Raw genomic sequence first — 27,105 nt, 5'->3', positions numbered from 1 at the left:
TTAATGTAGATTATCGATTCTTTAGAACTTACACTTATGACATCACAAAATGGTGCAGATTCAATCCTTTTCAACGTTGAATCTCACAGTATGCACGCGTGATTTAACAACGACGTACGCGCACGTACACGTACAACCAACACAAGCACATCCTGCGCGTGTGTGCTATAACAACGGCGTATGCACGCACACATCTGTTCCATATGTTCTCATATTCTGTGCTAACAACGAACGTTCTGTATATCGACGAAACGGCTCACATAAGCAACCAACATGAGCGCGTCCTGCGTGTGTGCTATAGCACTGCCTACTCGCACGCACACAACCGTCATAAGCATTCGCGCGTGCTACGACCACACGTCAGTCGTGTCCCGGCCGCCGGCACGCACGCACGTGTCCGCCGCGTGTGCGCGCTACAGCTCGGTCTCGGTGCCGGCGCACACACGCAGCGGCGCGTGCTAGTGACCGCGCGTGACGTCACGCGGGGGACAGGCACCCGACTCGCCGGCTGCCGCTGATTTTGCTCTCGTCGTCTGTATCGGGAATAGCTATTTAGTTATATTTTCTGTATTTTTATATCATATTCATGTTAATGGTCATTGAATTGCGAAAACATGCGGATACTTACAAATATTATACCGATGAAAAAAAAGTATGAAATAGCTTATAATTTTAATTAATTTGAAAATACTATTTTTCATCTAATATATCTTATAACAAATATTATAAGATATGCTGAACAATTGTTTATCAAAGAAAAATCATTGAACTTATTATTAGTAGAGAAACATAAAAATAGGTATATTATATTAAAACCGTATAAACAACCATTTCATACATTCTCATACATATTGTATGTAAAAGAAATACCATACAAAGAAAGTTTAAAAAACCCAAAACAACAATTTATCTATGTACCGAAAAGCCAAGTTATCCACACCGGTTATTAATTAATGTGTTTAGTAAAGCCAAAAAATCCCGTAAATATTCATATGCATAATTTATTCTGAGCACAACTACAATTTCATCAAAATTATACCACAACCATATTTCATATAATACTTACTATTAAACGTAACCCTAAGAATATTTCACTACTCAGCATAAACGCCAAATTTCTTTTTCATAAACTTTGGTTATAATTAAATTAGATAAAGTTCATCGATTTATTCTAATAAAATTAAATAAGAAGTAATTTCAACTTTAACGGATAATCCACAGTACCGATTTGAATAAAATTTTGAATGAATCTAGTTTCCAGGCTCTAAGTTATCCTTTTTTTTTTTTGTTTGATGAGATAGAGTTTTTGCATGTTAATTACTTAGCCCAAATATTCCGTACAATTTGAAATGTCATACTATGTCATACTATGCAGTTTGGTTTTGCATAACTATGTATAATCTAATTTAAATAATATAACCGTAACATATTTCAAAAGAGAATTCATATAAAACTGAGACGATACAATACGCGCCTATCGCTAATTTTACTTTTGAAACGATTGCCGTAATAACAGAATAATAAAAATAAGTATGAAGTTTGTAACGATCTATTCACGTAATATTTGTTTTACCAAATATCAATAAAATCGTAAATATGACCCAATTAAACGAAGTTTAAAGTCCGCTCACAGTAACACCAAGCTTACACCAACCGAAAGTGTCAACACTTTCACTAATCGCGGTCTAGTGTAGTGTGCGTGCAGTTAGTAGTGTTAGTGCACTTACACCGTCACCCGCGTCACCTGAGCAGTCGTCGTGTAAAGGACACACGAGCTCGCCTAGTTCTTCCTCGCGGCTTTTCTTGCGTTTCAGCGAGAATTGACTTCTCTTTGGCACCTGGAACATGCAGCGGTATACATTGAGTAATATTGATTATGTAATACGTATGAATAGTGGACGAGGTAGTGTGAAACTTACGATTCACAAATTTATAATGAGTATATTGTTAAAGTATGTATAACCTAATTATACAATATAATTCTGATTGTACAATATAAATGTTGGATAATCATCACAAATTCAACTTAATTTTATGCCACAACACTTTGAGTGTATAATTCAGGATAACCTTCTGCGAATGTGGACTACCAAATAATTTTACGTATTCTTCTATTATTTATATTTCTTTATAAATGCTTGAATTTGTGACTTTTTATAAGTATAATAGTGTATCAATATGTTTTGCACTCGCAGTCACTATTATTAGTACAAAATAATATGAGAAATAAATGTTTAAAAGACCTTATATTTGGTAGTAGCAGTGAGCGGCTGGTAGCCCAACGTTTGTTCGGCGTTACGCTTCTGTTGAATCACGTCCCGTCCTAATAGATCGTTAAACCTGAAATGTGAAGAAAATATTGTAACGATGGCTTCTATTCTTAGAAAAAGAAGCACGTTATATGCATTAAGTATATATAATTGGTATGATTATTTCTACATTCCATCCATAAGAATATAGGATACTCTGTGCCTGTGACCATAAATGATACTTAATTTTTTTAAATCATATGGTCTTACTACCTCTGCGTGAGATGTCGCCGCAACAGCGTCTTGTTAGCGGGAATATTGAGGAGCGCCGCAAGTAGCTCGGCTGTGAAACGTGGCTCCAGCAACATCAGACCTCCATGAACACCTGTGATTATAAAATGCATAAAAATAAAAATGTTGACCAACTTGTTGACATTCATATATTATTTTCTATTGAAGCATACTACATTTTTTATGTTTTTTTTTATATACACATACATATTATTTTACATAATAAACACGCACACATAATTTTATTGGCTTCACCTGTGTGATTGTATGTAACCAACTTCTTTATACTCGATTTTGACTTACTTTAATTGAAACTTTGTACTCTTATCAAGAATCTGAAGGAATCGGTAACAATACAATATTTCAATGAGTTTATGCTATTATATTGAAAGGGATTGCCACGACTAAATAATTTCCTATGGATAATATATTTGGTTCTATCACGAAATCGTGTTTTTTTTCGTTTCTTTACAACTACATTAATTACACAATTAAACACAAACGCAACACGTAGCACGTAGTGTCGGCGAGTTGCACTCACCCGCACCGCGCAGGTTGGGCGCGTACTCCGCCAGGTCGATCTCCTTCAGCCACTGCATGACGCGGTGCGAGGACCAGCGCGCGAGCTCGGCGGCGGGCGTGCTCCCCGCGCCCCCCACGGCCGGGCCCGCCCCCGCCCCCGCGCCCGCGCCCCCGCTGTCGCCCTCCACGTCGGAGCCCACGAGCGCCACCTCGCCCTCCGCCGCGCGACGTATCATCGTGTCCGGGTTGAACTTGTTGTCGCGGAGCACTTGGATGCCTGCGGTGGGGACCGGCGGATATCCATTAGTGATTTGTTGCTGTTGTTGGTTGTGAATTATTTTAACAGTCGTTAGTTGATCACGAATTGTATGCCTGTGACCGTTTGGGTAATCAATCGATTGCAAGAATTTGATATAGTTTAATTACAATTTAAAACATTTGTACTCCACTTTTCTCAATACAATAAAATTTTCAAATGGCAAAAGAGCTTTGTATATTTTGGTTCGAAACCAATACAGAAACTTATCCCGTATATATGAGACATCACTACATAGTATAAAACAAAGTCGCTTTCTCTGTCCCTATTTCCCTATGTATGCTTAAATCTTTATAATATAAAAGTAACGTTTTAAAATGTGCGTCAAAAGGTGTCAAAAGGGCTATAGCAGCGGTTCTACATGACAAATAATTAGTTTGCACAAATATGTTTGAAACACGCATTCGCGCATACGGCACCCGTACACATGAAGTTTATGGCACTGGATATTGTTGTAACAACCCATACAACAAGACACACCTCTCCTGATAGAAAGTGCGTGCAGCGCATGCGTGACCCGCAGGTGGTTGTACAGGTCGGAGTGCGTGAGGCGGTGCAGCAGGCGCGCGTCGAGCGCCGCCTCGGCCGCGGCCGCGCGCGCGCCGCACACGCCCACGTCCTCTAGCCACCGCAGCGCCCAAGCCGTGTCCAGCCGGCCGGCCGCCGTTAGCATCGCGTCCCCGTGGCCACCCTGCGATTAATCTCTATATTTATAAAAAATCTCTTGACACAATGTTAGTACCATACCCCTCCGAAATGGCTGGGCCGAATCTCATGCGCATCCATTTCATACGCATAATTCTACTTTAAACAAGAAAATATGATATATAGGTAACTTTCAAAATTAAAATAAAAACCCGTTGATTTTTAGAATGATAAAGAGCATATCCTTTTAAATTGAATACCATATGTATCTCATACAAGTACACTTTCATATCTTCACAAGTCGCACTAAACACTAGCTAATAAGAACTTACCAAAAGATCAGTAATGGCGAGCACAATCTTCTTCTTGTGCATCGGGTGCTTGATCCCCAGCTCCTTCTCGATATTAGCGGGCGAAGCGGAGGCGAGCACGCCGCGAGCGTCCGGCGAAGCGCCGAGCCAGGTGCGCGCGGCCGCCGCGTACGCGTCCAGCCCGAGCTGCTCGAGCCAGCCGCATGTGGTGTCGCAGTCCCACTGTCGCACGTCTGTCGTTTGCCTGTTTATTTAATAAGGATTTGGGTTAACAAAAATATATAGGCGTTTAACTCTTCATCGTTTTATAGAATGAAGAAAAAAGTGGTTAGGATAAATCTTTGATTATTATCAATTGAGCGTCTCAAGTTATGTTAACGTCAGTTATTCAATAATCTGAATACAAGTGCCCTCGTTCATGTTTCATACAATAGTATATGCTTTATACTGTATTTTTATGTTGATTGGTCAACTGATAATTATTATTATTTTTTTTTTTTATTTTATTTAAAGTATTTTACATAAAGTGATTTCTACAATAAACTTTGTACAATACTGAAACTCTTTTATTTAAACATAATAAATAATATTTTCATGTACTATATCAAACTATGTCAAACTAGTTTCGCCCCGGCTTCGCCCTTGGTACATATACTATATAAATCAGTGAAGTTGTAGCTTTCTAATGGTAAAATAATTTCTGAAATCGGCCATGTACTTTTTGTGCGACAACATTACAAACACACAAAAATAACACTTTAACACCTAATAACAATTCCCATGCACATATCTACGTACCACGGCATAGTGTGCGGCCGTTGCCGCGGGGCGGAAGCACGCAGCGAGGAGCGGGACAGCTCGTCCCCCTCCAACCGCACCCCCCCGCTGCCCAGGCGAGCTCGCACCTCGCGTAGCGACGGCGACGGACTGCCCCGCGGTATAGCGTCTTCTTTCTCTGCTATAAAGTCGATTGGATTTCAATTTTTGTCATACGTGTTGTGTAAAATGAAAATTTGATGAGGTTATGAATAATGATTTTTAAAAATGTATGCAAGACTATGCCAAGTTGCAAGTTTTTTTCACTGTATAAAAAGTTAAATGATTCAAGCAGTGGTTGTGGAAAAATTATATACGAAAAATTAGACGTTGCTTATGGAAATTAATGATAGACTAAATAATAAGATTTAGCGTATATTTATATAGGCTAAGCGCAAACTTAAGTAAGTACTTCATTATAATAAATATCACAAACCACAATATTATTAAAACACACGCACGCCATATATTACAAGTATGGAAGATTTGTTTTGAAATTGTCCTGAAAGTGTACGCTCGCCTTAAAATCAATATTGACAAAGCTCCTATACGCAACAAATGTTAAAAGCATGCATTTAAAGTACATCACTTAGCGGATACTCCGTTGTAATGGGATTTAAAACGACAAAGAAGAATAGTGTATGCATAAAATTTTATTGAAGATGACATGATATTTCATGAGATTTGAAATATCGTTAAAATTATTTTATGTAATTATTTCAATAATAGATTTCTGAAAAGAACCTTGTTTATATTGATTTATGAATTGAAAAACTATGAAGTATATTTCTTCATATCATATAACTTGATCATTTGCAATTATTTAATTTCACATTCAATAAAATATTTATAAACGAGAATACAAGGGCTCAAGTTTAAATTGCTTACCATCTTGGGTACAAAAAAAAATAATTTAATAACAAATAAATCGTATCATGGACTTACATAATTATAAATGCTAAGAAACAATGAAAGGCAAGTAACCGATTAACGATGACCTACCAAATATAAATAAAGGAATCTTTATGTTTTAATTTGTGGATAACAAACTATAAATAGGCAAAATATAATTAGCTGTTCAATAAATTCTAGCTGAACCTTTAAGAACGTTCACAAACTAAACTTGTCAAAAAGAAAAAAAAAACAAAGCACAATCGACAATCATTAGCACCATGCTGGGGCGAAACCCCAGAGACCTAGATTGGGCACGGAGTGTCCGCGGCCGCGAGCCACCACCATGTTGTTGATGTTGTGTTTACCGAACGCGAGCCGCGCGTCCGCCGCCAGCACCGACGAGCGCGGCAGCGACGAGTACGCGTGCGTGTTGCGCTCGATCTGCCGCCCGTAGTTCGCGGGCGGCGTCTGCGGACAACCACTATGGCTATACACAACTAAACTCGTGTGAAAACATCGCCAAAAAGGCATACAAAGCATTACAATTGTCGTCTAAAGCCCTGAATTCATTCTAAAAATAGCAGAAAAACAGTTGATCAACAATGTCGCTGGAAACTATGGTGAAATATTGACGCTCCTAGAGCGAGAACATAATGTTATAGCATGATAAGTATGAGCGATGTGCAGTGTGAACTATGAAGAAATTTCCTGCTCTCTTGTATAAAACACAATGATCTTTAATATTTATAAGAATAAATGTATCAAATCACGTTCATTTTCTCCTCTCCGAATGTTTTTGTCAAAACTCAGTCTCTAAAATGCGTAATATATGTCCTATAAAAATCTAGGTTAGTTGGAAACTAAACTCAAGAGGAATGTCTAAATGCGCCTCATTAGGCAGTCATTAGGCCTCATAGCGGCTCATTAGTCCCGTTTGTTGTATTCTGCGCATATGGCGGACTTTTTTTGTTGTAAAAAGCTACATCAGAGCTCGAAAAGAAATCGATGAAAGTATCAAGGGTCAATATAGTAGTATTCGTAAAAAGTAATTAAAAATTCATGAACGAATACGAGTATGTTCTATTTTTAATAGGCATTTAGCTCTACATAACATTTATACAACACACAGATAAAAAACTTCAGACAAATTAGCTAAGCCCACATCGATTGCGTTTAAACTGAGATAACTGGATTTTTGCTCCAGTCTTGTTTTATAGTATTGATCTTAGCGTGATCTTATTATAGCCTTAAGCTAACCTCGATAAATGGGCTATCCAATGCCAACTTCGTACTTTTATTTATTACATTTCTGTAAGCTTCATAATATATAACGTATACCCCGAGATATAAACAATGTGTAAAAGACACTATGTATAGTAGTGTTATGTTGAAGTTGCATAGTAGTCACCCTCGGTGGTGCCGGGCGGACGAGGGGCGCGTCGGGCGGCGGCGACCGCTCCAGCACGCCCCGCTCGGCGGCCCGCAACCGAACTTCGCTCAACTTCGACAGCAATTCCAACTTTTGCGTCTCGAGCGATGAACGCTGCAGCATTTCCTGTAACGGACACACACACGCCCCTGCAGTTTGCCATCGTTTGTGGTGTGCTCATATTGAGAGGTGGCGATAATTGAACGTTTTACAGCTATTCAAATAGAGCGCGGGATACTTAGATCTAAAGGTGTATAAGTTTTATTCCATTTATCCTCATTGTGAATAAAAAATTTTGACCAATGATCATAAATGGTCAACTGAATTACAATATCCGCTGAAGAACATTAGGCTATCAATATTATAACAACAATTTGTAACAATACACACGAGATTACATGAACATCGTCCGTGTAACGTAATAAAGGATGTAGGCCATTTGTGTTCCATCGCAACATGTATAGCTGTCATAGTACCCCAGTAGGAGCGGCAGTTAGTTATTTGATGTATATTAAAATTATAATTTTGGCAATGAATAATAATTAGGGAAACAGTTCAACAACTTGAACTCATCATTTCCAAGTTGGAATAGGATAAAAACTGTGCCAGATCCCACGGAACAGTAACGGAAGCAATTAAAATACCCACTGCGCACTTCACAAGCTATGAAACTATAAAACCTCGCTTGAATTCAGTTCATTTTTTATTTTCTTTGTTATGCTTAATATGAAAAATTCTAGCGCGAAATAGTTAACATATTTTAATTTATCTCATATATAGGTTAATGTGTGTTGTAGCTTATCAAGGGTTCGCACTAAAAGGTAATTAAGTATCCGTTGAACTAAACCCGCAAAGCCATTACCACGACGCTTTTCATATCTGTGAAAACCATGCAAATTAATGGCCGTTGCGTACCTTATTAAAAGATGAATTATTTTACCTTATTTATATATCTCAACTCTCATTATGAATAAATACAAATTTATACAAAGAGAAATGCAACAAATACGGTCGTCGGGTTTTATACGGTAAAACAAAACATATTGTTCTCGGAATCTCTGTTAAAGTAATATCAGTATGGAATGAAAGGTTATAATGTGTATTTTTTTATACACAGAAATGTTGTTACAACCCATTCTAAAGAATTAATAATTACACTACCTATTTAATAAATTCCAATCCTTTCCTTTCGAAAATTTAATATTCTATAGGTATCTAGCTAGCATCAACTAGCATTCTGCCTTTTTAATAACTATCTTATATTACTTCGCCTTACAGAAACATTTACATTAGGAACCCTTTTTGTCGTGAAATATAGTTTAAATATTTTTCCTAAGAATTTTAATGAATAGGAATTGTTTCAGCCATTATTGCATCAACCTTACAAAATAAATTAACGTACATATTTCTGAATCAGTTCATTTTTTTATTATATTTCGTTATGTAATTGCATCGAATGAATGAATGACGTTTTTTCATTCTTAAGAATATATTCTCCAATTTTATGAAAAAACCTATAACTAAAAGCAATTATTTAAGTTCCTAGATTCAGGTGTTTATACACTTCGTACCATACTAGTTTCGATGGTAACTCTTTGTCTGCTGATATTAGACGGACTCTATAAAATCCTCAAAATTTCTTTTTCACAAACACTTGTCTAACTTACTTCAGTTATAGCCACACGCGAACTTTTTTTTTTATATATAGCCTATGTCAATCAGTGAAGTGTCAGCTTGGCAAGGTGAAATAATTTTTGCATAATAACAGGGAAGAAGCGAAATCCATTTTTTGTTGTTTTATTCAGTATAATCGAGTATAGATAAAAGCTACTAATGCAATGAATTTCGGGCTCCTTAACTTAGTTCTCCCAAACTTATTTTTGAAGCCCCCTTTTGTAGTGCCTTTTTGCTATTTTATTCTCTACCCAAATAAAAAATCTAATGGATATAGGTATGGGTGTTAAAAAAAGAATAATATATAAAATATAAATGTCTAAAATATTATCAGAGAACACATTGCCGGGCTGCAGTAAATCTTAGAAATGTCTGAATAAACAAGGGATTCTCTTTGGAAAATAAACAGACGGGAAATAAACTTTATCAATCCGACATTTTATAGCTGCATTTACTCTTATCTCGTTTAATAAAAAGCACGCGTGCTGTAGGCGTTCGATGCGAGCTACGGGACGGCAAATAGACTTCGGAATTATAACTGTTGGAGTTATCTATGCATTTACCTTGCATCATAGAAGTTAGAACATATATCTTATGCATGTATGGAGTAGATCCTAGATATGATATGTTTCACATAAAATTAATTGGATAGTGTTCAATATGTATAAAAAGGGGACCGACTCATCCTGTTACTAGGGCAATGCAGTTTAAAGTCGAAAATTTTTATAGAATCATAAATCTAAATAATCCGAAATACGCAATAAAACGACGGCCGAAAATAGTATTTAGAACTGTTTTTAAATTTGCGCAAGTAATACTTATGGAAACTACGAATTTGTAAATAGACAAAATAATAAGCAGTTTTTTTTATTTTTTATTTATGAAGTGTCTCTGTTAGTGCACTACAATAATTAGCAGACATACAACCCTTTCATTTACTTGTATACGTAGCGCACGTGATGTTAAATTGATGCCATCCATTAACGTATTTTATGACGTACAGTGTAGTAGGTTTCCTCAATTCAGTTAACAAATATACAGCGATGTAATATTTCATAAACCGTCGCTTTTATTGGCCTCGCTTGGTCTGACTCATCATTACTTTTAGTTGTATTGCCTACGTGCTGTTCTCTAAACAACAGAATGGAGATTTCTACTTGCTATACAGTATACACGTATCGATTAAATCTGATGAAGAACAGACGTTTGAATGTATACATTACATACATTTGTAATACATTTTTAAAACGAAGCATATCTCAATGAGGTTATTTTGGCGGATTTGCAATCATAAAATCTGCTTAATATCTTATATTCAGATTATGTTTATGTTTTATAGACGATCGTATCATTCGAAAGTATTTTAAAATGAAAAATTAAAAACACGAAAGATCTTTATACATTTAATTTATACATTTAATTATTTTTTAACTTATACATTTAATTAATTGCCTAATATGTAACATACTAACTAATTGTGATTTACTTAATTGCATAAGTAATTATTTAGTTATTTAAATGGCCTTTCCGGAAAGATGATAGTACCTACTTTTAATTTCAACAGCAATGTTCGTTCCAATATCAGTACTTTATAAAAGCCGTGCTAATATAAAATGAGGCTGTATATAGAATTTAAGTAAATACAAACATACATGTTATTACAAAATTAAAGAAATGTAGGAACATAAACATATTGCTACTCCACCCAAACAATCAACAATTATAGCCCAAGTACATCGTCAAGTGAGTTAGAAATTGTACGGCCCACGCCAATCATGTTTATTCAATCACTATTCCACTGGGTACCGTGCGCTTTAAATGCTAAGCAGATTTACACCTGCTTTGAATAATTCAGTTGTACTCGTCGGTACCGTTGCCTTTAAATCTAATTTGGTTGTTGCCTCAAGCAAATGGACTTTATGCTTCTTCGGCGTACGAATCATAAATACCAGCAGTCATATATACCTCCAAATCAATTTATACGATATTTTGTATTATTATTTCAATATTACCATGAATTATCTTCTCAAAATTTAACGTGGATTCTAAGCTGGATAAATCAATAATATTACTAAAAAATATAAAGCATAAAATCTCAATGCATACCTTTTGCAGTCTTTGTTCAGTATCGTCCAGCCGCTGTCGCGCATCATGTAACGATCGCTCCAAGTCCGTCATCTTCTCCGTCTGTGCCGCAATTTGTTCTGACAAAACCTGCACTTGTAGCTGTAAGCTCTCCTTATCCGCCTCCAGCCGCCGCACTCGATCTTCTGCGTCATTCTGTAAAATTTATTATTCTCTTAATTACAACCGATATATAATTCTGATGCGTAGCGTGGTATCTTCATTTAAAAATCTTAAAAACTACGTCATAATTTATACACGATAACGTGATGCTATTTTCTTGTGCAAATTTGTTACGGAGCACAAAGCTTTTAGCGTTGTGTACAAACGCGCTTATACTAAATACAGCTGAGAACAAAATAAATGAGATATATAGCATTATATTATATATGTAAATAAATTGTTAATACAGTAATTAAACACTTCAAGAGTTATGTTACAATAAAACATGTTATTTCATACGGTTATATGTTCTAATGAAAGCACGTTAAGACATTTATATTCATTAATATTAATATACACGATATACCTTAAACGAACGAGAAGGAACTGGTGCTAGGGATGGATGTGACGGCCAATTACTATGTTCATGCATGCAACAAGGAGGTGGCGGGGGAGGCCCGTGACACCAACACATAGGTGGCCACCATCCGCCTTCTGGCCATCGAAAATGTTCATAAGAATTCCAACGTCGCTGCAATTCAGGTGGTGTTTCTTCATTTCTCGAGTGACGCGGCCTAGGAGATACCCGTGGGACCGACGGATGTTGTGGCGGTTTTGTTGACAACGATGACCTTGTTTTACGGTCACGTTCTCCCCGGTCACTGGGCGTGCGACGCCTTCTTTCTAAGCTCGCTGAATTGCAATTATTACCACGAGAACCCACTGAATGCATATCCCCTGTATCGTCCATCATGTCTACACTGGGCATCCATTTAAAATCACCATCACATCGCGTGCTGTTATCAGAACGTCTATTGGGCGTAAGAGTGCGGTAATCTTCATCGCGATCACGCGTCACATATTCTTGACCGTCGGAATCGTCATCATCTTCACTTGAAGAAGTGTCAGAATCAGATGAATCAGCTCGCTGAGCTGGCGCAGTACGATCTGTCCATCCCGAACATTTCACTGTCGTTTCATCAGGACTGTCCGAGTCACCGCCTGTTATCACATTTTTTTAAATATGTATAATACAATTCAAGTCCCACGTTCGACAACGATTTTCACTTACCCATTGGGGAGTACATGTAAGAACGGACGGCTGGATGAACATAACCGACAGCCGTCCGTTCTCCATCTTCTTCCTCCTCAAAGGGTTCCGTTAGAAATTCGCGGTCGGACATGAGGCTCCACAATAACGACACTGCACGACAAGCTCTCAGTATACGAGTCACAAACGCGCCTCTATTTTAGAGTTTGGCCGCGTTCCAGTGTTACTATACGTCAGTGAATCGTTTACAAAGCGTATATTACGTACTCTCGTGCAAGGGAGGTTCCTCGCTCGATTGAATGGACGCGGAATCACGCTCGGACGTTTCTGATGCTGTTGATAAAGGGCGTTCACTGATCCCAGATATCCGTCGCAATTGATCTTCATGAATATTATTTCGAAGAGATCGCAACACGTTCCTGTCCACTTCGGTGGTTGGACGTGGATTGACCAGTTGAGATTTTACATCAATAGCCGATCGACTATGCAACGCAGCTATAGTGGCAGCCACGATTGATCCCCCGCGGCCGCGCTCACGCATGATGTAGTTCGAAATGAGTGGCGCCTGTAAGAACACGGTAACCGTACGTGCTCAGAAATAGAACACGAACGTTTGATCCGTATCCCCGCACCCTTTAAACTTTGATCCTTTTATTAGACAAAAATAAGTGTTATAGCTTTTCACATAAACAAGCCGAAGACGAAACGTGTATAAACAACGTTCAAGTTATTGCGTTACGAAAGTGAACTGCATTGCTACAATTTACAAACATTACACTAAAGATAACACTGGGCAATGCCTAAGCGCATGTCAGCAGCGTGCGGCGCGATGCACACAAGTAACAACACTTGCGCACTCACCGGTAGCCAGTTAACGCCTTCGTATACCGAGCGCCGCCCCCGTCCATCAGTATCGTCTTCGTAGTTAAGTGTCTGGTGCACGGTGTGGCACACTCCTCCAGGAAAATAAGAACTGGTTTTACTCTCTAAATTTTCATAAATATACTCGGGGTTATAAGGAGGCTGAACTGAATAATATGAAGGTATTCTCGATTCTTCAAATTTCTGACGCCTCTTGCTTCGAGGTGTTAAACAGTTCATTGTTTTGTTCTGTATAAATTTATTTATAGATAAATATTACAAAAGCTTTATGGATATACACACAACGGTGATTAAAACATCTTCCGCATTATAAAATAAAAAAAAAACAAAACTCGTCCCCTTCTCCCTTATAGGAACTACATTGCAATCAGACACGTACGCTGCAAAAAGGCACGCAATTTCTTCAACTTTTCCCCCAAGCCTCACAAACCATTATAGCACTATACTCGTATATATCACACCATTACAATAACAGATATAGGAAGATGATTCTGGGTGTCGTGCGTATTGTTGAATGTTTCAAATAAACCTCCCCTCGTGTCGGAAATAGAAGACAGCTGTCTCCTTCGTTAACGCTTATAAAATACTTTTTTTAGGACTTAAGAGTTTCGTAAGTTCTACAGCTATTTTAGGCACGTAATTTATTTTTAAGCTATAAAGCATATCAAAATACGTGTTTTCGATACGAAATAATGTTATTTTAGTCTTGCAATTTAAACGTAAAGTTGTAGTTTGAGAATATAATAAAAACATGTGTTATGAGAACAATTAATAGAAAATTCAATTAACCATAGCACACAAACACGTAATGTATACTTATACTGATTTATAAACATGTAATTTTAGCTAGCTAATGTCCCCTTTTCACAAGACAATTGTCTCGTACTACATTCTTTACACGCTGAATTATTCATGATGTCTAAGCTATTGATCTAAACGATAATCAATTTTACTTTCACATCTTTTAATTCCATATTCTTTCTGATTCTGATATATTACTGTACAAACAATCCTATTATGAATAAACACGCTCTTATATTTTAATATGCGTTTTTTGAACCTTTAAATTTAAAGGAATTGAATAATGCTATCGTGTTTTTCTATACCTACATTCAATCTCTCGAGTTCACTTTTCCATATAATTCTAATAATTATTTAAACATATTGGTAATTTTAGCTTTTATGCGTTTGTGTAATGTTACGTATAATATTTGAATAATTTTTATCGGGACATATATCAATAGACCAATTAGCAACATAAGTTTTTAATAAAAATTATATAATTTATTTACAACAATAATACAATGAACAAAGCAATGTCTGGAAAATTAAAAGCAATAAAACACGAGGACGCTAACCGTTTACTATGGCTCGTGTAGCTAAGCACTCCGACAAGAAACTTGTCGCAAGTATTAAGTATTTTCTAAAAGAAATACGAGGCACAGAAAGTTTAACCTGAACTTGACAGCGACTGACTGCCTGCTTACGGAGACTGGCTGGCTTTTAGACGCAATTTTTATTCTTTTTTGTACACTTTACGAGAGCAATCGATTGCTACGACCCACTTGGGTCTCGAACTAATCGGGCGAAGGAACACACGCGAATACAACCGTTCTGCGATAATCCAGAATACTAGTTTAATCACTTGCGCCGTGCAAAAGTTTGAAAGCTTTTGAGATTCGCGCAACGTTGTTGGCAAGACGTGCTAAAATTCGTCACGTGTGAACGACTCATACACAGCAAGATAGTCGAGTAGAATTGGGTACAACAACACAAAATTATAATTACACAGACTGTTTTATTAGGCGACGTAATCAATTTGCTTAACGATGGAAATAAATAAAACTAAAAGAGAACGAGAATCAATATTATATCTATTTGTTTATTGTTCTTAAATATACAATAACTTATAATATATAGATTAAGCAACCAAATTATTTATTCGATTACCAAATAATACATCATACCAACTTAACTAATCCTTTTCGATATATTACAATCAAAGACTTATTTGAATTATTGCAACAATCATAATATGAATGTGTTACAATAATAACAACGTTTATATTCGGGTCGACAAACTTACAGACCAGTGGGTGGCAAATGGAGTTTTAGGCGGCTGGCAGCTATAAATACAATATACCGAATTGAATAATACTCCTGCTCCAAATAATGATTGCGTGCTGAAATCGAAACACCAAATATACAGATTTTTAATACCCATGTGAATCACTACTATTTCCGTTCGTCAAAATAAACAACTGGATGAAGAAATCGTTTCAGAATGCCCTAATTTACAATACTAGTATATCTACGGTATTTCTTGGTGGATACTCGCATACCAAGATAGAATTGAGGAAGTTTTACGTGTAATGTATAAATATAAAATCAATCTTTATCAAAATATTATGAGTTGAAATGCTGCATCCAATGATATATTCGTAAACAGATTAAGTGATGATTTGCAAAATGGGTGCAATTAATCAGTTACCAAATATACATTTGCGTTCGGCTGTTCTCTTGTGTGTAAACATGTACATTTATATTCATTATACTTACTTACCTATCTATATTTTGTTTATGTTTTATATTAAATGTTCTACAAATGTATTCAACGTATATAAATCGTGAAGCAGCAATGAAAACGCAAATACCTATAGCCATATGTTACGATAAAATTGACTACAAAGATTACTTCGACAAAAAAATCACATCAGTAATATGTAAACAAAGTATAGTCGATATTTCAATTTCATTATACATTGTGTATTCTGTGACGAAGATAAAGGTAATAATGAGGGGCTCGACGCTGACGCGACTGAACTCTCTGAATTTTAAATTACACTTTGCACAAGCAAATTTGCTGAGGCAGCCGGTAAACAGGGAAGCTCTGTAGCTCGAATGCCACATGATCCTCGCACTTTTGCAAGTAAACTGCCGATCATTTAAACTGATCACTTTCCATTTGTTGTACATTTTCTACATTGCTTATCACATGCTTTACTTACAACTTTATTCCAATCTCTAATCTAGTTTAATACTTATTTAGGCTCGATCTTTGAATGCACCATATCAAGTACATAAAAACGTATAGTTGTAAAAAATGGATACCTATCTATTGTAATTATATATTGGATTGTAATCTGTCGAAAAATTGTGATCCATTACATACTGCCTACAATATTTAACACATAATAATAGATAATACAAATTCTATCGCTGTGAAACCGTTAAATTGTGAAATGGGCATTCGACACGATGGATTAGATTAGGTTTGGTTTATTTTAAAGTACACAGAAATTTGAGCCCCGCTTTGTGGGGCTCCGTCGGCTCATAACTTTCAAATGATGAACATTTAGGAAAATTTTGTTTATGGCAATTGCGTTTAAACATTTTTTCCTATGCCGAAAGGTTCTCAATTCGTCATTATGATATTTATACAAAGCAATAGATTCGTAATCACATTGTTCGTCTTTGTATATATTACTTGCTTATATAAAATTTCATCTGCGTTGTTATACATATATGTACACATTTCACAAAAACTTGAGTTAGAGTGCACATTCAGATACTTTATTTATGATACTAATGTATAGTTGATGTAAATAGCTATTGAATAACCGTTGCAGATCATGACATACTTAATAAAATTTAAAGCAAATAATCAATCAAAATCACAACATGGTCCCAATTTATGTAGATGAAATACCTGTAACATAATTTTCGTTACGAAAAGGATTAAGAGTGCTGGGAGGCCCGGGAAAAATAATGAGCTTTTAAATCACACAGATATCACAATCCAATTACCGAGTCTCGGATTCAAGTCGGAAACTTCGAGAGCTTATTGGTTCGATGATTGAAACAAATTATTCGTGTGTAAAGTAACAATTCATATATGATTTCCTCGAAAACACGTGGCTACGCGATATTGGCTCGTTTGCCAATTCCGTTTGAAATTAATACATTCGCATAATTTCGGTTACATAATTTTAGACAACAATGAAAAAGCAGAGTTTGCTATATTTTCCAATTTCGCACGACTGCGTCCAATACTTGGCTGTATGATTTCCATATTTGAAGCATCGATGTAAGCTAAATCAAAACAGTTGATGTATTTTCATTTGAAATAGAAGATTTACTCATTCAACGATGAATATTCGCATAAAGTTAAGATAAAAATTCCTGAATAAACGTTTTATTCAGAAATTCGTTAACACGATAGAGGAAAAGTCATTTAGGCGGTAGAACTCAAGTACACTTGAACGGAAGCGGGTGGCAGCACCGGATATTCGAAGTTTTCACGCTCTGCGCCGATGACAACGACGATCGTAATGAACCGTCATGTCAATTGAATCATTGTCAATTACCCTACTAGGCCAAAAAATATATACACTAGCGGTCCGCCCCGGATTCACCCCTGGTATGTTTTTTCTCTTCACAAGAACGATCCTCAAACTCGTTCGTAAAAAGAGAAATTTAAGATCATACATCTTATTCAAATAATTTAATTGTATGGGGTTTAAACGTAGTCTAGTACGCAATGAAATACACGCAGGATAATGGAGCTTTGTCAAATGCAAATCGATATTTTCGTGAACTCCAGCGGCTGTAATAAAATTTTATTTGAAGGTAATATGATCTAGGATACGCGGTATTCCGTTTTGTCGACCTGAATTGACCCGAATCGATCGAGAGCGAGCCGCACCAATCACCATGGAATTACAAAAAAATTAAAAAGATGGCAAGGAATTGTGCAAGTGTGAGCTGTTAGTGTGATTTGTTTCTGTATGAAGGAAGTAATTTAATTATCATAACGATGTAAGGTAATTTAAAAATATCATAAACAAGAAATGTAGGCCGCTCGTGAGCTAATGGTATTACATACTGTTATAAATTTCTGTGTCACGTTTTACACGAATGCAATCAAAGAAAAATATTAATATGTTGCGTCAGATGTACTCTCTAGTTAGACATAACGTACTTATATTATACTGTTTTCTTTTTTCAATTATATAGGTTTTACAATTCAGAGTTTTACCTAATTCTTCAGTAAGTAAATATTCTATCTATCTTTTGCTTGTACATTAATAGCATAATGATTATACTATAATATTAAAGTGTGCCTTTATTTATTTTCATTACAGGCTGAAGTTTAAAGCCTTAAAAACAAAAAATATTTTCCCATTACGAAAAATGGTATTTCTTCATCAAACCCATTCTCTTCGAAGATGTATATGAAAAAAAAACGACGGGAAATCACTTCTTTTTAAATATTATATTATATGGAGCTTTGAGTTGCACGGTAATATAAAATACATACAAATAAATTGTAATTCAAAACCGTGTGGAAGTAAAAACACGATATATTATTTCGAGTTGCCTTCCCCTGGTAATGAACGTTAGCCGTCTACGTAATAGACGGGGTCTTGACATTTTCACCAAGCCACGTCCGATATTTTAATTAAATTTTGTTCACTGATTTTGGTAACCAATAAAATTAAATGCTTATTTAAATAACGAGTTCAACTGACTTCCTTACAGATGCTATTTAATGTAATCCTCGATTAGTAAATAGTTACAACTGGAAAATTATATCCATTATGTCTATTTCTACATAAAAAGATCACATTTTCCATTCCATGTGATAAATGTAATTATAATAATTAATCGTATCTACTATTTTATCCCCTGCCCGTAAAATATAGCACATTTTACAATCCTTTTCTTCCGTCTATGACGAGCTTTTGTTTGTAATGGTATTGCGACAAATGAAAAATACAACAACGAATAAATATTCAATACATAACAAAAAGTTACATAACGAGTTAGTAGGCTTCGAAGCTGAAATAAAAGAAACTGACTATGAAATTTCAAACACACGATCAAATATATTTCTGTAACAAATAATGACGCAGCTACAATATTTTCAATAATAAAATAGTTATCATGGCACGGTAAGTTCGAAGCCTAGAAAAATTCTAATTAGCACTAATGGGTAGCGCACTCACCTGGAACCGCCTAGTTTGCAGGAGAGCAGCCTTCCCTGATTAATTGATGTTATAACCACTTAACAGACTCGATAGAACACTGACCTGTCACTATGTAGGCAATGGTTTATGAATATAATACGGAATGTAATCACGGCATGTAAGGAATACCTCGACCTAATAAGAATGTACTATTGTATAGAAATCAGATATCAGATGAGCAGTATTTGAAATCCACTTGAATCACAAAAAAAACCATTTGAACTATAAAATATGTATCAACGAGGACACGAATAGACCATTAGCGTTTTATTTTTATTCACAACGACAATTAAAGCTTGCCATGAAATGGGTACAAAATTCCACAATGAAATATTGGATATTCTGTTCATGTTTGGGGCGAAATAGCCAAAGGGATTATTCAGACACGGGACTACAGGATGTTTAAGCCAGCATTCATAGTCCGGTTAGTTACCCCGACCGAGGGAAGCGACTACCAATGCATGCCTAAGTGGTACACACGATATACATTCAAAGTGCACTCAGTCCTTGCGTGTAAATAGATCCATTCATCCAAAATGTGTCACTTGGTCCTGCAAGCCAAGTGCGTGGGAATTTTTCGATTCATCTTGAACCACATAGACGTTTAGCGTGCTGTTTCGCTTTTTGTGCTTTTAAAAGATTTTATGCTGCTCGTATTCTGAGCTTGAGCTGTAATTTTTTGAATATTACAGATCGAATATTTTCCGTCTACGTGAAACTTTTAGGATGAGGGTAAAATTGAGTCTACAAACTTTGTTTGTAGAGCCGGTTGGTTGCGGAAACAACTTCCTTTCCAAAACTTGCATCAACTCTTTAACGACGGTAATGGGATCCGAGTAACTGCTGTCTAAACTTCAGCCAGATCTGTTTTAATAAAACTGTAAGTTTCGATACATTTTTTTAATTTACCCTGAATGTTATTAAGAAATGATTTCTTTCAGCTGCAACATTAACTCGGTCTGTAACAGAAGTAGATCTTCATCTCCTGAAGACAGGGCCTGTTGTTTGGAGAACAGACATGGGACAGTGGATCAATAACACGAGGTCGCGAATTGTTCGCGGGTACGCATTGAAATGCTATTCAGAAAGAACACTGCGACTATTTCTATTTGAAAACTGAAGCTCACACAAAAGCTTGGTTTTACAGGAATTCATTCTTGTTAAACATTGAAACGTTTTGGGAACAATGTTTATTTTATATTTGCATTTACAACTTACATGTTTTCATTCTTAATATTTTATTACAAGATAACAAATAATTAGGTGGGAAATTGTTGAGATATTTCGAGAATGGTCACCAGAAGGTCGAAAGCGAAGAACGACAGTTAATGTTGGAAAAAAAAAACAGCACCTTTTGTAAAAACGGTTACGTTACGGCCATACGGCTGCTGGAAATTTTTATTTGCTACCTTTTTATTAGGTCATCAGAGCATATTCCAAATAAGCTAGTTGGTACTTAAACACTGAATAAGGTTGAGTTGGAACAGCACAGGCTCGAACTCACGTCAGCGAGCAAAGGGACCGAGCGAGCGCAATTAGCTCACTTCCGTACTACGCTCTCAAAGGCTTTCAGTTGTATGTACTGTTTAAAATTTTAATATCGCACAGAAAAATTGGTACTTTTTTCTAGCACAGAGTTCCACGACTTGTTGAAAAATTATTACTTAATCTTCTTATTTCTAGACGGACTATTATTTTTCCCCACTGTTCGCCTATCATCTTTATAAATAGCGGTCCTCCCCGGCTTTGCTCGTTGTATATATACAGCCTATAGCACTCAGGGATCATATACATATCCTAGAGCAAAGAATTTTACAAATCGGTCGACTGGTTCCTGAGATTATCGTCCACAAACAAACAAACTGAACTCAATTAGTAAAAGTTGCATAGATATAAGGTTCACCTCAGGTTTTTGAAAACACAATCCTCAAACAGAAAGGCAGTATAAAATATATACACATATTTATAAAAGAGTCACACAGTTAAAACTTAATATGCAAGTATTTTATAAAAATGTTATCAGAATTTTACATACATGGAACAAATCGTGTTCACTGAACCGTTTATTTCAGTGGTTATCCGTTATCCGCGATGCCTTGCGGCCATGCAATTAAATAATATGTGAATTTTCGATACTATACACGTTGTAAACGGTTTCATAGTATATATATGCAGCCTTAGTAAGCTTTATAAGATTTAAAGAATAACCTCAAGATAAATAAATCTTATGAGGTTAATCCTATTATGCTAGCATTAGGTCTGCTTTTACCAACAGATAACAGATAATAACAATAAATTATTCTATCCTCTGCAAGATATATGCGCAATATAAACAAATCTATGTATTGACTTACGAGCGCCACTGAATTGTTGTTCTGCTGCAGCCACCGAAGAATTGCGCTGGCGGTGGTGAAGTCCGGCCTTGGCGGAGGCGGTATCGCATGTTGGAGTGAGGATGCCAATTGCTGTGCAAGTTCCAAAGCCCGTGCCCTGGCTGCTCTCCCCGGGCCCGTCGTCCCACCGGGGCCCGTGCCTCCCGCCTCTAAAAATTGACATAGGTTCAAACAAAATTCTTTTTTTTTTCTCCTGAACCCTAGTGTGAAATGTATTAAACTTAAATTAACGTGATAAAAAACTGATTATTTTTATTACATCGCATTCCCAACAGTGGTAGATAAAGCATATCTGGTCCATAGGGGTCATATAGCATCTGCACGGGATGATAGAAAGAGGAGTCGAGTGATATGGGCGTTTGGTTGATATTTTAAAGCAGATGACCTAAATCATGTTCAGCGTGAACGGCTCCCACTGGTAACTTAAATAAGTGGAACCCAACTCATTAGTATGATGCAAAGTAAATGAAGTGAAGGACGTCATGTCCTTGTTAAGAAATGCCGCAAACTTGCTGGCTGAAGTTTCAAGTGATACGTTCTATATTAATGAACAAGTACGAATGCGCCTCGCATCGTGTGAAAATTAAGTTTCAAACTTGCAGAAAATTTTGAAACTCGTACTACATTAGATAATAACACCAAAATAATATAATATAAGATGACATGACCAACGACATTCAATGTTAAAATGAAAACAGTAATAATTTCTACAGCTTAAAATACATATCTACAAATAATGCAACTGGCTCAATTCCCAGCAGATATATTGCAGTTGCATTCAACATTTTCATGAAATACGTTGATAAAAGAAAATAAAAGACATAAAACACATTGTGCTACCTTTTTATAAGGAAAAACATCATAACAATAGGTTAATTATCTCCGGTGCCGACGGCGTATAATGGCAATGTTTTCAATGGTTATTGAATATACGAGTATACAAGATAAAGCCATCGGATTACGTCTGCCATACTGTCTACACTTATTGAACATCGATCGCTTGTATTTAGCTATACGAAAAGCCGATGCCAAGCGTTCCACAGGCTAGCTTGTGGTCTGAAGATTCCTACAGCGCAGCTGTGAGGCTTTCTGCTTATGAAATACAAAATACCTTACTGTGAGCAGGTTATGCAATTTATAATTTAATTAAATTTTTAGCCCTATCCAATAAATTTGGCGAATAGTTCATCGCATGCCATAAGATTTTATTTAGACTCAAAGTTAGCGTGAAGCGCAATGGATCAGTGACCGGTTTAACTATACCGTACTGACTCATAACTGCACAAAATGTTAGAATGTATTATTCTTACGAGTTGATATTAAATTTATAGATGCCAATTTACTTGTTAAGCTCACACCGCTGGAAGCGAGCGCCTGTCAAAAGTAATTAGTTAAAGAGGATGGGTGTTACTTTGAAACATTATTACAAAAGGACCCTATTCTTTATCGACCCCATAATGAATATAATTTACTGAAGTTATAAATTTAGTAATGTACAATTTAAACTTCTAATGAGGTCTTTATTGTATTTAGTCCATTTTCATATTTTACGAGTAAATTTTACGAGTTTCGCAGCTGTGGCTTTCTTTAAACTACTGAAACCATAACACACGAATAGCGTAATGAGATATTTATACCAAAACCCGATGTTAATGACTTCCGCAAAGGGATACTTCTCGATGGTGTAAGGTAGACAGTACCATCTAAACTGCAATATGATGACATAGTAATGATCTTCTCCATTAACACTCGACCAACCAATGTTTGGGGGTAATATATTGCGAATTTGCATGTGTTACTTAATAATTTTGATACCATACTATGGCAATACATTGAAACTATGAATTTACTTTAGGACAAACTAATGCTGTGCAAAATAGCTTTGCTGTTCATATTTATAAATTACTTCTTACCGCATATTAATTATTTTTAACTAAATTTTCTTGAATCTATATAAGCGTATTTACAATGAAAAATTTTAAAATTTGTATATACAATTCTAATGGCACTACTACGACGCATACAGCTTAGCTAACATAAGTCCATAATATTTGCTATGCCCACAATTGTAGAACATAAAAACCCCTACAATCATCTAAGGCAATCATAATGTCGTCGAAATTATTCCAGTCGCTGAAATATCGCAGGGAACGAGGGAATTGTATTCGCGTTGGAATAATGACTCTTGCTTCGGGCACGAAAACAAAAACCACTCCATCATTTTTTTTTTCTTTGCGTTATAATGCTTTACATAGTAGATATCTAGCACGGTTTTAAAGCAGATTGCAACGTCGCTAGACGAATCCGCTGGGAATTTACGAATGAAAACGATATCTCAACTTATTCAAGGAAATGCTGTGGGAATATTGGATTGGTTAGGAAGGTGGATTATCTTGAATAAAAATAATTTATTTAATTAAACAATAAGTACATTGAATTTAAAAGAAGAGTAATCTCTAAATACTTATACTGTCATTAATAATTCCAATTACTTATCGGAATAATACGGACCGGCAGTACCAAGGTATAGATTTACTGACTGCCGTTACGTGACACTATAAAATTTTCCAAAAAAGTTTTACAGCTAAGGCATGTAGGCAGTATATAGTTGTGGGCCTTATTATAGAAACATCGCATGTAAGAAATCCTTTTATCGATTAGGCATCATGTCACATTACCAATACCTATTAACGAAGAACCGAAATGAGAATAACTAGGAATAAACAGTGCAATTATAACGTGTTTAACAACTACATCATCATTATCATCATCAGCACATATATGATCCCACTGCTGGGACACAGGCCTCCTATGAGGGGGGTTCGAGCCATAATCCACCACGCTGGCCAAGTACAGGTTAGTTGGTCACATGTCGTCGAACTTTTGGTTCTTAGACATGTCGGTTTCTTCACGATGTTTTCCTTCACCGTTTTGAGCAGTGTTGATGTTACACATGCGCTGATAAATCGAAAAATCAATTTATTTCAAAGAACAATTCTAAATTATTTCGAATATATATACTCTAGATATACATAACGTATGTCCCTATGTATGTATGTATGTATGTATGTATGAGACACAAATTTCAGGCCATGGCTTCACCCGTGTATTATAAACGAATAAACATTGCTGACGTGATTCCAAAGCTCTCGTACTATACCCATGCAAAAAGTCGCGTCCGTGCATTGTGCCTTTGCAGCGTGAATGGAAGACAAACCATTAACCAACACTATTTCGCATTTACAGTATTGCAACCAGCTTGAAAAGGCTATGTTAATTAAAATTGTTTTGTTGGTTGGTTCAAATGAATATTATCCTTTAAATATTTTAGCAACGTCGTCATTACTCTATGAACAACAATATCATCAATAAGTTTTGGTAATTATTGCAGACTAGCGGTCCGTCCCTGCTTTGCACGTGGTACATATATAGCCTTCCTCCATTCCTCAATAAATGGGCTATCTAACAGTGAAAGAATTTTTCAAATCGGACCCGTAGTTCCTGAGATTAGTGCGTTAAAACAAACAAACTCATCAGCATTATAATATTAGTACAGATGACAGCAAATTAGCCATATTTTTTTCATATCTTATTGTGAATTTTCCTGTGCATCCATCTGATCAAGCTAAATCCAAATAACATACGTTGTGGTATCTGCGATTCCGCCTCAACATCGAACAGGCCCCGGCCGCAGACGTCGAAGAGCCAGCAACGCGTGACGTGCTCCGGCCACTGCCAGCAACCCGGCATCGCAACACAATGCACTCACATCACACACAGAACATACCAATCATTGTCGGAGTCCGTCCACACGCGATATGTTTCTTTCCAGCACTACATGCACAGCTAAGCACAGACAAGCTTAATGGGATTGTGAAACCACTTTATTTAATTTAAAGTAAATAAAACAATTATCATATGTTTATAAAAACTATTCTTATAAAAATATCATCTGTGTATACTGTATAGTAATCCACACGGTTTTACCTACACACGAGAACGATGTAGTAAATTTTGGGTACATCCAATGTCCGTAATTGAATGTTTTTACAGCAATATAATATGGTTATTATATGTAAAGGATGTTATATTTTATGATGTCTATTGTCCTACCATTCCGTGATACGAAACCCTCGAAGGCTTTTCAAAGTTTTTGTCTTTAATTAACGATGGCATTAGGAACGTGCGCCGACAGGAAATACATAATCTTAAACTATACTATTTTCTGATACTTTAGTGAATATCTGACGTTTTCCTCATATGAAACACAATGGATGGCTTATCGGGATTACTCGCCTCTTCACGAACAATGGAGGGAGACTGGGGTCAATGGGGTGTTCAGATCGAAATCCGCGTGAAAAATACGAACCTGTTGAATAACAGACAATGATGTAGGAAGGAGTTCGAAGATCAGGAAATGAGAGAAACTGAGTTTCAGACGTATGGCTTCATAAATTTGCAGCGCCATATGCATTTCATTCACTCCTGTTTGCATAAGGTTTAATGATTAAAGATCGTTATTAAATAATTTTTTGTATAAAGAACCTTTATGTTATATCTATATATGTAGTAAAATCTTAAAAAAAAAAAAGAAAAAAGGCTTCTAACAACGAAAATTAATAAAATGAAAGTGTCACATTTATCCTAAAAGCAAATATTTGATGAACGGCCCACTGCGATAAGAGACGTCAGAAAATTCAGCTTTCTACATTCCAAGAGAGATTAAATTCTCCACCCAACCAGCTTCGAGTTTCGTTGTATACGATTCTTTATCCTTGTTTTGCCATAAAAATTCTTCCTATATTTTCATTTGGGTACTTTAATAACGCGTAATCTTCTATTTTCTTTTTTAAATAACGCGCCTGTTTTACTTTATGTATAACAATATTTTTCTTATTGTTATGTGAATATGAGTATGAGTTTGATCTAAGATTTCTTTAGGTTTTAGATAGCCAAGTTATCTGTGAGTGTCATAATATGCAATATTTTATTTTTGTTTTATCCCTGGTCAACGCGGGCGGAGCCGGGACGAACGGTTACTTCAACATAATACTAATTCGGCCCTTTCCCCAATTTCCTCGCAAAGATTCCGTGTTAATTAATGTTAAAAACAAACAGACCAAAAATATACAATTTTAATTACGAGTGCAATTGCGTAATTAAAATTTTTATTTGTTTTATTTACATTTAGTATTACGAACGATATTATGTAACTAATAGAGTAACTTTATAAATAAGCCTAGATCAAAGCGATCGTAGTCACAAGTATAAATTAATTATCAATTATAGGTATTTTAAATATAGCAGAACGTATCTT

The 27,105-nt window shown here is 36.0% G+C and overlaps 1 protein-coding gene across 4 annotated transcripts; it reads right to left on the bottom strand.

Annotated features, from left to right (window-relative positions):
• Positions 1–2: 2 nt before the first annotated feature.
• On the bottom strand, positions 3–13,307 carry LOC119833566 (liprin-beta-1). Of its 4 annotated transcripts, none has more exons than XM_038357628.1 (13): positions 12,752–13,307; positions 11,801–12,435; positions 11,254–11,427; positions 7,453–7,599; positions 6,347–6,512; positions 5,133–5,292; positions 4,356–4,578; positions 3,859–4,069; positions 3,082–3,339; positions 2,523–2,634; positions 2,244–2,340; positions 1,728–1,838; positions 3–533 (listed from the first exon to the last, which is right to left on the bottom strand). In XM_038357628.1, exons 1-13 carry the CDS (start codon positions 13,023–13,025, stop codon positions 459–461), a joined length of 2,643 nt encoding a protein of 880 aa, XP_038213556.1. In that variant the 5' UTR covers positions 13,026–13,307; the 3' UTR covers positions 3–458. The 4 variants fall into 4 exon arrangements, with proteins under 4 accessions (XP_038213556.1, XP_038213558.1, XP_038213557.1 ...); XM_038357630.1 differs by having other exon boundaries at positions 6,410–6,512; positions 12,752–13,306; XM_038357629.1 differs by having other exon boundaries at positions 1,745–1,838; positions 12,752–13,305.
• Positions 13,308–27,105: the final 13,798 nt, after the last annotated feature.

Source organism: Zerene cesonia, chromosome 17 (assembly GCF_012273895.1).
Source record: "Zerene cesonia ecotype Mississippi chromosome 17, Zerene_cesonia_1.1, whole genome shotgun sequence".
In the NCBI taxonomy this organism is placed as follows: Eukaryota; Metazoa; Arthropoda; class Insecta; order Lepidoptera; family Pieridae; genus Zerene; species Zerene cesonia.
Note: the sequence above shows the minus strand (reverse complement) of the source record. Positions and strands in the feature narration are given on the sequence as shown.

What these genes read in the sequence shown, in the direction of transcription:
- LOC119833566 (XM_038357628.1), bottom strand. Translation starts at nt 13,025, where the DNA reads ATGCGTGAGCGCGGCCGCGGGGGATCAATCGTGGCTGCCACTATAGCT. An exon ending in TTCCTTCTCGTTCGTTTAAG is followed by an intron (nt 11,428 to 11,800) that starts GTATATCGTGTA and finishes TAAATTTTACAG; the next exon opens with AATGACGCAGAAGATCGAGT. An exon ending in GCCCAACCTGCGCGGTGCGG is followed by an intron (nt 2,635 to 3,081) that starts GTGAGTGCAACT and finishes TTATAATCACAG; the next exon opens with GTGTTCATGGAGGTCTGATG.